Source organism: Canis lupus, chromosome 31 (genome assembly GCF_003254725.2).
Source record: "Canis lupus dingo isolate Sandy chromosome 31, ASM325472v2, whole genome shotgun sequence".
NCBI lineage: Eukaryota > Metazoa > Chordata > Mammalia > Carnivora > Canidae > Canis > Canis lupus.
In genome coordinates, this window is record NC_064273.1 from 39,379,743 (window position 1) to 39,391,010 (window position 11,268).

At 67.7% G+C, this 11,268-nt stretch overlaps 1 protein-coding gene and 1 long non-coding RNA gene across 3 annotated transcripts; one reads left to right on the plus strand and one right to left on the minus strand.

Annotated features, from left to right (window-relative positions):
* Positions 1–2,203: 2,203 nt before the first annotated feature.
* SPATC1L (spermatogenesis and centriole associated 1 like) lies at positions 2,204–9,842 on the minus strand. 2 transcript variants are annotated; one of them, XM_025462196.3, is made up of 4 exons: positions 9,514–9,842; positions 6,475–6,825; positions 3,000–3,223; positions 2,204–2,665 (listed from the first exon to the last, which is right to left on the minus strand). In XM_025462196.3, the coding sequence occupies exons 1-4, from the start codon at positions 9,713–9,715 to the stop codon at positions 2,342–2,344; spliced, it is 1,101 nt and encodes a 366-aa protein (XP_025317981.1). In that variant the 5' UTR covers positions 9,716–9,842; the 3' UTR covers positions 2,204–2,341. The 2 variants fall into 2 exon arrangements, with proteins under 2 accessions (XP_025317981.1, XP_025317982.1); XM_025462197.3 differs by having other exon boundaries at positions 2,223–2,665; positions 3,000–3,151; positions 9,514–9,837.
* Positions 9,831–11,268, plus strand: LOC118353032 (uncharacterized). The gene is made up of 2 exons (XR_004811161.2): positions 9,831–10,169; positions 11,072–11,268. It is a non-coding gene; the product is annotated as an uncharacterized LOC118353032 (long non-coding RNA).

An 11,268-nucleotide genomic window follows, 5' to 3' on the forward strand; every position in this document is an offset into this window, starting at 1 on the left:
TCCAGTGACCCTCTATGTGACCTTGCAAGTAACCCTGCATGTGACCCTCCATGTGACCCAAATGACCCTCCATGTGACCTTCCATGTGACCTTCCAAGTGTCCATCAAGTGACCCTCAACGTGATCTGCCAGTGACCCTCCATGTGACCCTCCAAGTAATGCTCCAAGGACCCTCCAAGTGACCCACCTTGTGATGCTTATGACCTTCCATGTGACTCTGCATGTGACCCTGCATGTGACCCTCTAGTGACCCTCCAGTGACCTTCCAAGTGACCCTCCATATGACACCCCAGGTGACCCTGTGAGCCTCAATTTTTTCACATCGGCTTCTGAGCTTCAGGCGGCAGAAAGATGAGAGGGGCCAAGTGTGGGGCCCCGTCCGCGGCCCTGGCTCTCGGCAGAGGTCAGCTCGGCCTGGTCGGGGCGGGGGGGGGGGGGGTGTCGAGTCTGCACGTGCGTGGACGTCCCTGCAGCGCAAGGGAGCACGATGAAGCCCCAGCTCCCCAGCTGCTGGCTGTTCTCCCGAGGCCGGAGGCTTCTCACGAAGGGGTGACGTGTCCGGGCCAGCAGCCCAGGGCCCTGCACCCAGACACCCGGCCGGGCCACCAGGTGGGCATTCCCAGCCTGCGGAGCTACCTAGGAGGAGGCGAGCCCGGCAGGGTAGGGACAGCACCAGCCTGAGGACACTCCTGCCCGCCCGCCAGGGCCCTCCCAGACGCCCACTGTACCCCGTCTGCCATCCGCCAGGGCGCAGGACCCACCCAGCCGTGGCAGTGCAGGGGGGCCAAGGTCCCAGGGGGGAGACGCCCAGCTCCTGGTCCCCGTGTGTGGCCTCGGGACCCCACCCCTGGAGCAGCCAGACAAGCCCAGAACCCCGGGGAGGCTGCGGCAGGCCAGGCCCTCTGCAGCCCCGGCTCCCCTGGGTGGACACGATGACCGCTCTCCCTCCTCTAGGTCCCACGAGTGACGGGAGCCCCGGCAGGACCTGCAAAGGCCCAACGAAAGCGTTTTTCCAAACCCGGGTCCTAACGCTGAGGCTCGTCCCTAGAGGCCTGCATCCCGGTGGTGCCCAAGTGCCCACCAGCCCCCCTCCCCCGACGCAGAGCCCTGGTGCTAAATCTGTGCACCCTGGATGGACCCCCAAGGTGGCAGAGTCCCTCAGCCGGGGGTGGGTGTCCAGTGGCTGGAAGGGCAGGGAGGCGTCAGTTATGGACTGGGTTGTGGCCACCCCCAAAATCATGTGTTGAAGCCCCGACCCCTGCACCTCAGGGAGCGGCTGTATTTGGACACAGGGTCTTTACAAAGGCAGTAAAGTTAACATCATGTCTGTCGTGGGGTGACCCTTGTCTACTCCGACTGGTGTCCTCATAGGGAGAGCACAAGCCTGTGAGGCCGCGGAGGGAAGGCCGCATCTGCGCACCCAGGAGAGGGGCTCCGGAGCTGCGATGTCCAGCCCCCGGCTGGGGGGTAATAAGTGCGGTTTGAAGCCCCCTGTTCTGTTGGGGTGTCGGGCTGCCCAGGCTGTGGCTGTGTCCTAAGACGCCTGGGGCCTCTGGGACACAGGAGGCTGTGACAGGGACAGGTGACCCAGAAACCCCAATACTTTCACACCCACAGCAGGGACGGGACCGGGGACCATCCACTCAGCCAAGGCCCAGGAGGGGGCCAGCGCCAGGCCGTGGGCCCAGGGGGTCACTTGTCTTGGAGATCTCAGGAGACACGGGGACCTGACGGCTCCAGCATGGGGGGAGGGGGCGTGTCAGATCATCCCTGGATTAAGCAGGTTCCCCGGAATCCACACAGCCCCGGGCGCCCTCCTCTCTGTCCCCTACGCTGCTGTCCCCATGCAATTCCCACGTCGGAACAAGGGACCTGTGTTTTCATTTTGCCCCAGCTCTGCGGGGCCTACAGCCGCCCTGCCCGCACGGAACCCTCGCCTCAGGCTCTGCATTTGGGGAAACCAGCCGCAGGCTCCTTGCGGCCGGAGTGGAGTCCTCGAGGCCTGACCGGGCGGGTGCCCCATTGGCTGGAGGCCCGGGAGCTGTGCCCCTCGAGGCTGGGTCGCGGCTCAGCCCCCGGATCCTGCGGGCACCTCCCCGCGCTCTCCACCCCTCAAAGAGCCAAGGGAAAGGGAAACAGGAAACGGATGGTTTTAATACAGTGACTCGATGGTGCCGCGGGTGTGGGCGGCCGGGCCGGGCCGGGCCGGGCCGGGCTGGGGGCCGAGGGGGCGCCTGCTGGGGCCGGGCGGGCCGGGGCGCTCCTGGGCGGCCGCGGGAGGGGCGCAGGCGACCCGCTCCAGCCCCGCCCCGCCCCCGCAGGGAGGCTCGCTGCGGGCGGCTCACCAGGCGAAGAGCGGCTTGCGGTCGTCCTTGGCGAGCTCGCACAGGCAGCTGAGCAGCAGCAGCGAGTCGCCCAGGAACTTGGGGGGCAGCACGTCGATGAGCAGCTTGCGCAGCGCGGCCGGGCTGCGGGGGGGGCTGGCGCGCAGGTCGGGCCGCTGCCGCAGGATGCCGTAGGTGTTGATGAGGAACTCGCTGAACTCCGGGTGCACGTCGCGGTTGTAGCCCAGCCTCTCCAGGCGCGCCGTGAGCGCCGCGTAGCGCTGGGTCAGCTCCCGCAGCCGCGTCTGGTCCACCGACCCGTCCAGGGACTTGGTGCACGTCTGCGGGGGCGGCTCCGTGGGCGGCGGCCCCCCCCTGCCCACCCCCTGCCCACCCCCTGCGGCGCGGCCCGGGCGCTGGGACCCCGGGTCACCCGAGGCCTCCCCGCCGCAGAGGGCAGGTGGGGGGAGGGGGGACCCCTAGAGCTGTGTGGGCAGCACGGGGTGGGGCCTCCGGGAGGGAGGGGCCTGGGGAGGGGCTCAGGGGAGGGAGGGACCCCGGGGAGGGAGGGGGCTCCCGGGGAGGGAGGGTCCCGGGGGGAGGGAGGGACCCCAGGGCGCGGGAGGGCCCCAGCGGAGGGAGGGACCCGGCAGGGAGGCGGCGGCAGGGGCGCACCTGCTTGATCTTCTCGGGGATGTTGGACACGGTGAAGCCGTACAGGCGGGTCAGCCCCGGGAACACGTAGGCCAGGATGCGCCGGTCCAGCTGGAAGGCGATCTCCCCGACGATGCGCCCGTCCTTCTGGGCGCCGCAGCAGCCCTGGATCTCTGTGAGGAGCGGCGGGGCAGGCCGGCGCAGGACAAGGACAGTCAGGGGCCAAGCCTCCTCCTGCCGCACCCCTGGATCCGTTTGGGGGAACAACTGAAGTAATCGCGCCCGGGTTTGGGGTGAAGCGCTGGGGCCCGGCCCCCCCCCACCGCGGAGGGCCCCGGCCGCCCCCAAGCCGGAGGGTAACAGCAGGGGAAGGAGAGCTGGACCCTCCTGCGGTCCCAGGGCAGCGACCCCTGTCCCCTCGCCCCAGGCAGCCTGACCACCTGTGGTCCGGGTCGTCGCCACCCACCCCACCCCCGTCCTCTGAGACCAAGGGAAATGCCTTTCAAGCTTGTTTCTCAGCCCAGGAGCGTTTGTCTTGTCCCCCCAGAACCTGCTTCCAGACCTGCTGCAGCCCCGTCCCTCAGTCAGCGGACCCTTCCCACGCTCCTGGCCCCATGCGTGTGACCCCGAGACCCCGGCGAGCACAGCCGCATCCCCGCCGCCCAGAGCCTCCGCCCGACGCCTCCCCCTGCTCCTGCCGGGCTTTCATCCCCACGAGGAGCCCAGGGCTTGTCCAGCCACCAGACCAACCCTACAGGTGACGCCTGGTGCAGCCTGCGGGCTCCACCCCAAGGGCAGGGGCACACCCACGGGTGGGTCCCGTGACCACACACAGGACACCCCACACGGGCACCTGAGCCCTGAGAGCGGCAGGACCCCAGGACCAGCCTTGGCCGTGGCCGTGGGCAGGTGGTTGCCTTCCTCGGCCCCATCCTGTGCCCGGGTCCCCTTAACCGTCCAGCCAAGACAGCCTCCAGGGCGCTCACACGGCGCCGCCAGTGGGTGACCACAGGGGCTCATCAGCCCTTTCAGGACAGGCTGCTGCCAGGTGGCCACTGGTGACCCCAGAGGACAGGCCCCCGAGGACGGACCCTGAGGACGGCCCCCAAGGACAGGGCCCCGAGGACAGACCCCCGAGGACAGGGCCCCAAGGACGGGCCCCAAGGACGGGCCCCAAGGACAGACCCCCGAGGACAGCCCCCGAGGACAGACCCTGAGGATGGCCCCCGAGGACAGGGCCCTGAGGACAGGCCCCGAAGATAGGCCCCTGAGGACAGGGTCAGGATGCAACTGCCTCAGCCGTGCACCCCCAGACGCCGAGAGGGGAGCATCTGTGGATGGGGCCCATGGGCGTCAGGGGAGGTGGCTCTGCGGTGGGGACAGGGAGGGGCTGCAAGGGTGTGGACAGCCCGGCAGAGGGTCCCGTCTGAGCCACACGGCCCAGAGCCCGGCTCCCCACTGAACCCCACGAGGGCCCAGAGCTGGGGGGCCCTGGGGCCGCGGGGTCCCAGTGGGCAAAGCAGGTTTCAGGGGGCCGAGGAGAAACACTGCTGTGACATGCTGGGGTGACGGGCCACACGGTGGCCACTCACAGCAGCACAGCTCGGCGCTCCAGCGTGAGCGGCGAGGGGGTCCTGGTGCACGGGTGTCCCGGGGACTGCGCCTCCTTCACCCTCACAGTGACCCGGGGGCCTCGGGGCCCACGCCTGCACCAAGGAACTGAGGTCACGGGGCGCAGTGCCCCCTCCCTCAAAGCGTGCGACTCCAGGGTTTCCGTACCCTCACAGCCGTCCAGCCGCCACCATGACCTGATTCCAAGACAGAACACAACAAACCCCTGTCCCGCCGCGGTCCCACGGCCCCTGCAGCTGCCGACGCACCTGCTGTCCCCGCGGACGTGGGTGCTCTGGGGTCCCTCCGGGGCGGCCAGGCACAAGGTGCGCCCCAGGTCCGCGCACGCCGCATTCCTGCTCCCCCGAGCCACAGCCGCCGCGGGGGTGGGCCACGTCCCGTCATCCCCGCGCGCCGCCCGCCGTCCGGGCTCCAAGGTTAACGCCGCTCGGAACGTTCACGCAGGTGTTTGTGCGGACGGACGCGCCCGGCTCTCCCGGACCTGAACCCTCGACCCGAGTTGCGGGGACGCCTGGTGATTCCGGGTCTGATCTGGGATGAACCTGCCGAGCCGGTGCACAGCGGCGAGGCGCGGCCTTCGGGGGCCACGTCCCCCTGCACGCGCGTGTGATAGCCTCCGCCGTGGGCTGACGCGCCGTCCCGTGGTTCCCTCAGCATTTTGCTGGTGACCGATGGTGATCTTGAGCATCTCGCCGTGCCCCACGTGTGCGTCTCCTCTGGGGCAACGTTCCTTCCAGTTCTCGGCCCAGTTTTAATTGGATTGTTTGGCTTTTTACTGCTGGGTCGCGGGCGGTTCTCACACATCGGGACACTCGCCCTTATGGTGTGAGGACCGGGGTTTTCTCCCCCCGTGGGCGGGTTCCGCTCTCTAGAAACGTGGGCCTTTGAAATATACCAGCTTTTACTTCCGAGAAAGCCCAGAGCACGGACTTCCCCTTTTGTTGCTCGTGCTTTGGGGTCACATCTAAAAACCTGTGGCCAAACCTGAGGTCATAAGCTGTGTGTGTGTGTGTGTGTGTGTGTGTGTGTGTGTGTGTGTGTGTTTTCTCGAAGAGTTTCGTGGCTTTAGCTCTTTTAGATTTTTTCAGGTCTTTGATACATTTTGAGTTCATTTCTGTATGTGGTGTGAGGTCCAACGTCACGCTCGTGCACGTTTGTCCACCCATCTCAGCACCACTGGTTGCAAAGGCTGTTGTGCCTCCGTTGACTGTCTCGGTGCCGTTGCTGCACGTTAAACCTGTACACCCTCGGCCTTGTTTCTGGACTCTCTGTTCCACGTCGCCCATCTCTGGCGGCCGGCCCTCCAACCACCACGCTGTCTGCGTTCCCTGAGGAGGTGGCGGCTCCGTTGGGTTTTTGGGTTTTTTTAAGATTTTATTTATTCACGAGAGACACAGAGAGACAGAGGCAGAGACGCAGGCCGAGGGAGAAGCAGGCTCCCTGCAGGGAGCCCGATGCGGGACTCGATCCCGGGACCCTGGGGTCATGCCCTGGGCCGAAGGCTGGCGCTCCACCGCTGAGCCACCCAGGGGTCCCCGCCGTTGGTTTTTTTTTTTTTTTTTTTTTTTAATTCATGAGAGACAGAGAAAGAGAGAATGGCAGAGACCCAGGCTGAGGGAGAAGCAGGCTCCACGCAGGGAGCCCAACGCGGGACTCGACCCCGGGTCTCCAGGATCACGCCCCAGGCTGAAGGCGGAGCCAAACCACTGAGCCACCGGGTCTCCCCCCACCCCCGCCCCCAATGTTGGTTTTTTAACAGGCAAGACGTTTTAAGAGCAGCAGTCCCGGACCCGGGCTGAGCCGCCCGCCCCCCTCTGCTGACGGCGGAGCCGGGGCGCCAGGGCCCGCGCACCCCCGGCCGTACCGTTGAGGTAGTAGCTCCTCCTGGTCCTGTCCCCCGACGGCAGGCTGCTCTCCGAGAAGCACACCTTCTTGGGTCGGACCATCTCCCTGGGCTCCAGCAGGGTCTTGTCCGCCAGCGGGTCCTGCAGGGGGCTCAGGAGCGGAGACAGCTTGAGGTCGGTGCCCCGGGGCGCGTGCAGCTCGGGGGCGCCGAGGAAAGCCTTGAAGGGCACCGGGGCGGGCGCCGCGCAGCCGGGGGACGCGTCGTCCTCACGGGACATGGGGGCGTGCGAGCACAGCAGCTCCTCCAGGGAGGACGTTGGCAGCTGGCAGGGCGCTTCCGGGGCACCGGCGAACCTTCCGAAGTCTGCAACTGGATGGGGAGGGGGAGTCAGGCCCGAAGGAGGGGGTCCTGAGGCCGAGAGCCCCCCAGAGCCCCAGGGAGCCGCCGCTCAGCCTCCTGACGCCCGTGCGTCCTCGCTCGTTCACAGGGACGCCAACGCTTTTAAATGTTACGTGGCCGCGGCCGTCCTGCGGGGGCCTCCCTCTGCCACATACCTCGGGGTGGCAGCATGAACCTCGGGGACACGCCGTTGAGTCATCGGGTACCTTACCGGATACATTTACCCGCTTCCCGGCGCGTGTGTGCACACGCACGTACAGGCACACACACATGCACGCACATGGCGAGTCTCACATCCACTGCGCTGCTGAGCCTCGGGGAGGAGTCCCGGTTCCCTCGTCCAGACACCGCGCCGTGCTCCCCGCGCTCCCCGGGCCCAGGTGTGCGCCATCGGGCCTCCTCGTGCTCCCCCTCAGCAGCCGCCCCGCCCCCGACCCTGGTGACCGTGTCCTGTGCTCACCCCCCTCGGGTTTCATTCTCTGGACTATCTCTGCCTTTTCTCTACTCGGTTTTTTGGGGGGACCGTGGGGGGTGATTCATGTTTCACATCCTTGAAGCAGCTCCTTCTGTCCCCCTCGTCAACGCCTCCTTCCAGGGCGCTAGGGTTAGTGACTGTCACGCAGAAGGTATGACCCGCGGTCACCTTCAAAGTACTGATTCTTCTTGTGATTCACAAGACCCCTTTCTAGCCTCATACGGTGAACTGGTTCTCCCTCCCACCAAAGAGGCAAACACATTCTTGAGAAACCGTGTTTTTTCCGAGCTATAATGAAAAATTGCAGGGGCGGCGGCTGGCTCGGTGGGAGGAGCTGCCCCTCGATGTTGGGGGCTGTGAGTTCAAGCCCAAAGCTGGATGGAGACATTCCTTAAATAAATAAAACCCTAAAAGAAAAAGAAACATCATATCCTAAAATGTACCTCCTCGGGAGCCAACTAATCGACCTTCGGAGATGTTTTCCCAGAAAAAAAAAAAACAAAACTTCAAAAGAAGAACAGCCCCGGAGGTGTCTTGCCTCGCGTCCCGACCCGCAGCGGCCGGAGCAGCCGGGACTGTCCCGCCGCCGCCTCAGGACTCCCTGAGCACGGGCTGCCCAGAGCTGAGGGGCAGAGCCGAGGGGGGCCCCCCCTGCACCCACGGGGCCTCGGTGGGCTCAGCCGGCTCGGGCTCTCTGTTCCTATTCGCTGAGCCCCGATTCCCTCCTGTGACTCCAGCACAGGTGTGTGAACATTAAAACAAAACAAAACAAAAAAAACAAACAGCACCCGCTATCTTCGATCCTCAGTCCAGTCCAAGAAGCAGGCACTGTGCAGACCTCGGCCCCCGCTGACGATCGATGGGAAGAGATCATGTCGCATCGTCGCAGAAACCCCGCGGGGAGCCCGGAGCCCAGACCCGCGAGGGGGGCCCTGAGCCGCGCCCGCTCCTCGGCCTCCCTCCCCCCGCAGAAGCTCCGGAAGGGCCCCTCCGGGTTCTGGGCCCGAGGGCGGGATGAGTGGGGGCCCACGACACACGAGCCTGTGGCCTGCAGCCTGGGGACCCCGCGGAGCGCGGTGTGGCCCGGGGGTCGCGAAGGTGTCCGGGGGGAGGGCGGGGGCCGCGGGGGGCGGTAGAGGCCACAGCCTGGTGGCGCCCCTCCAACAGCTCCGTGTGAACCGGCGGGAGCGACCCCGGCCAGCCCCCAGCCCCCACGAGCGCGGACGCACCGTCCACGGGCTTCGGAGAGGAACCGGGTGGGTGAGCAGCGGCTGCCCCGGGGGGGGGGAGCCTTGCGGGTGCGGCCCTCGGGCGAGGGGGCGCTCGGCCACCGGCGCGTGCTGTCCAGTGAAGGACACGGGCTCGAAAGCGCGTCCTGCTTAGAGGGCGGCGCTGAGGGGCAGTAGGAACCGTGGGCCTTGGGGCGCAGAGCCTGGGGGGCCTGAGGCGCGTCCGGAGCCCCGGGCATGGGGGCGCTGACCAGAGCTGAGCTCCCCCCAGGGCGGCCGCCGCCCCGCTGACCTGGGCCCCGGCCCTGCAGCAGGGCCTCCCCGCCTCCCCGGCCAGGGCCTGCTGTCCTGCAGGGTCGGGGCCCAGGGCGTGAGCACGGGGGGGCGCCGCCGTCCCAGGGACCCCGCCCTGACCGGGTCCCCCCGCAAGTGCCCGTCACTGGGGACCCGCGGGTGCAGGATGGAGGGACGGCGGGGCGGGCCCAGGACCACAGCTGACACGGGGGGGCTCTGAGCCCTGGGGGGGCCCCCGCCGGACCCATCTCCTGGGACCGGGCCGTCCTGGGGCCCGAGGGGGCGCCCTGACCCTCTGTGGGGTGTCCCAGGGCACGAGGCCCCGTGGCCCGGGCGGTCCCTGTGGCAGGCGTGAGCGTGGCCGCTGCGGGAGCTCAGGCTGGCGGGCTGGGGTGTGTCCAGCTGACCCCGTGGGCGACAGCGCCTCCTCCCCCAGCCCCCGCACCCCCGCCCGGGCCTGTCCGAGACCCCCGGGCCGCAGGGGGGTCCCAGCCAGGAAGGCGCCGAGACCACCCAGTAGGCGGCCTGAGGGCGGCGCCACCCCATGTCGTCCGTGGGGCCCGCGGGCCGGGAGGGAGGCCTCGGCCGAGGACACGGCAGAGGGGGTCCCGGCCCCGCTTTCCCGGGGAGGCCTCGGGCATCAGCGCCCCCGCGGCTCACCTGCGCTCCCGGGGGAGCAGTCCTCGGGGTACGTGGGCGCCCGGGGGAACAGCAGGTCCCGGCTCCCGAGGCCACCGCGCTCCTGGCAGCTCTCGCTGAGCAGACGCTTCAGCATCTGGTTCTCCTTCATGAGGCGCACCTGCTTCTTGAGCTCCGCGTTCTCGCTCATGAGCCTGCTCATCAGCTCGCTCCCCTCGGCCATGGCCGTGGCGCGGGGGCTCACGGGCGGGCCTGCGGCCCCATGGAGGTGGCAGCCCAGAGCCCGCAGACGCTCGGGCACAGCCCAGGCCCCGGAGCCCCACAGCCGCCCGGCCTTCCGCAGCCTTGTGATGTCACCCTTAAAGAGCCGGCACCCTGGTCACCCCGTCACCCCCGTCACCCCAGTCACCCTGCGGCGCCGGGCCTGCCCACTGCAGCCGCTGGCCCGAGCGACACCTCCCACCGGGGCCCAGGCCGCGGAGGGCACGGGGTGGGGCCGGGGGGCCGGGGGCCGGACAGAGGGCAGCCAGCCCACATTGGAATGTTCTGGATCCCAGGAACTGCCGAGATTATGGGCCAAGGATGGCGCCGGGTCGTGCGGCGTGCGCAGGCCTCCGGGGACTCCGGTGGCTGTCCCCCCCCGCGGGGTCAGCGGGGTCCCCAGGACCTGGGCCCAGGTCAGGCGTGCACCCCGGGGACGCACGCTTGAGGCAGGAGGGCGGCGGGGGGGGTGGGCAGAGGGAGTCGGCGCAGCTCCGGGCGGCCCTGCAGGCGCTCTGGGCAGGGGCACCGCCGACCCCGCTGTCCCCGAACTCGGCTCCTGCGTGTCCGGAACCCTGACCCACGGGACCTGACCGAGGACCCCGACAGGCACAGGGCCGTGGACTGGGGGCTCCGTCCTGGGCACGGGCGGCCTGGACCCCACGACCCCAGCCCACCTACTGCCCCGGGGCCCTGCAGGGCGGCGACCTCCCCACTGTCCGGCCCTGGCCCCTGGGTGAGCTGCTCACGCCTCGAGGACATGTGGATGCGGCCACGGGGGGCAGCCGGGTGCACTGGGGCGGCAGCCACGGGGGTGCAGGGGTGCGGGCGGGGGTGCGGGTGCAGGTGTGTGCAGACGAGCACGTGTGTGGGCCAGGGCCCAGGTGAGGCTGACCCCCGGTCGCCCCCGGGTGACCTGGCTGCGGGGCACCCGGCGTCCTGTCCTCGGCCTCACCCGACCAGACCCCGGGCTTGTGGACGCTCTGGAGCACCAGCCCCCAGGGTCACCTTCCCACTGTGCTTCCTGCCGCCCGGGCTGGACTTTTGTCGGCATCTCCGTCCTCCTACTCGGGTTCTAGGTTCTGGAAGCGGGCGCCTAGGCCGCCGGCTCGAGGCCTTACTGCGGCATCAACACGGAAGCCCGTGGCCGCCCCGCAAGCTCTTACCTCATTGTTTTTTCTTTCAGCTTCAAAGAGTTTTCTTCCCCTGTACTTTCCTTTGGGCCATTGGTATTTAGACGCATATTGTTTAATTTCCAAATATGTGGGATTTCCTATCTCTTAGTTACTGAATTCTGATTTAATTCCATTACGCTTAGAGAATCCACCGGATGACTTCAACCCCGTGGGATGGCTCTTGACTCGCCCCGCATGGCGTGTCAGTGAATGGTCCAGAAGCTCTTGAAAAGGAGGAGGTGAAGCGTCCCGTAAATGCCCATGACTTCAAATTGGCTCCACGTTCTGTCCACACTTGCTGAGACAATGTTGAAATCCATTAAATTGTATATTTATCAAA

Excerpts from the sequence above, each read along its gene's own strand:
- SPATC1L (XM_025462196.3), bottom strand. The coding sequence starts at position 9,715 with ATGGCCGAGGGGAGCGAGCTGATGAGCAGGCTCATGAGCGAGAACGCG. Across the intron at positions 6,826-9,513 it reads CTGCTCCCCCGGGAGCGCAG|TTGCAGACTTCGGAAGGTTC; the intron begins GTGAGCCGCGGG and ends CTCCCCATCCAG. Across the intron at positions 3,224-6,474 it reads GAGGAGCTACTACCTCAACG|GGGTGCGGCAGGAGGAGGCT; the intron begins GTACGGCCGGGG and ends AAACGGATCCAG.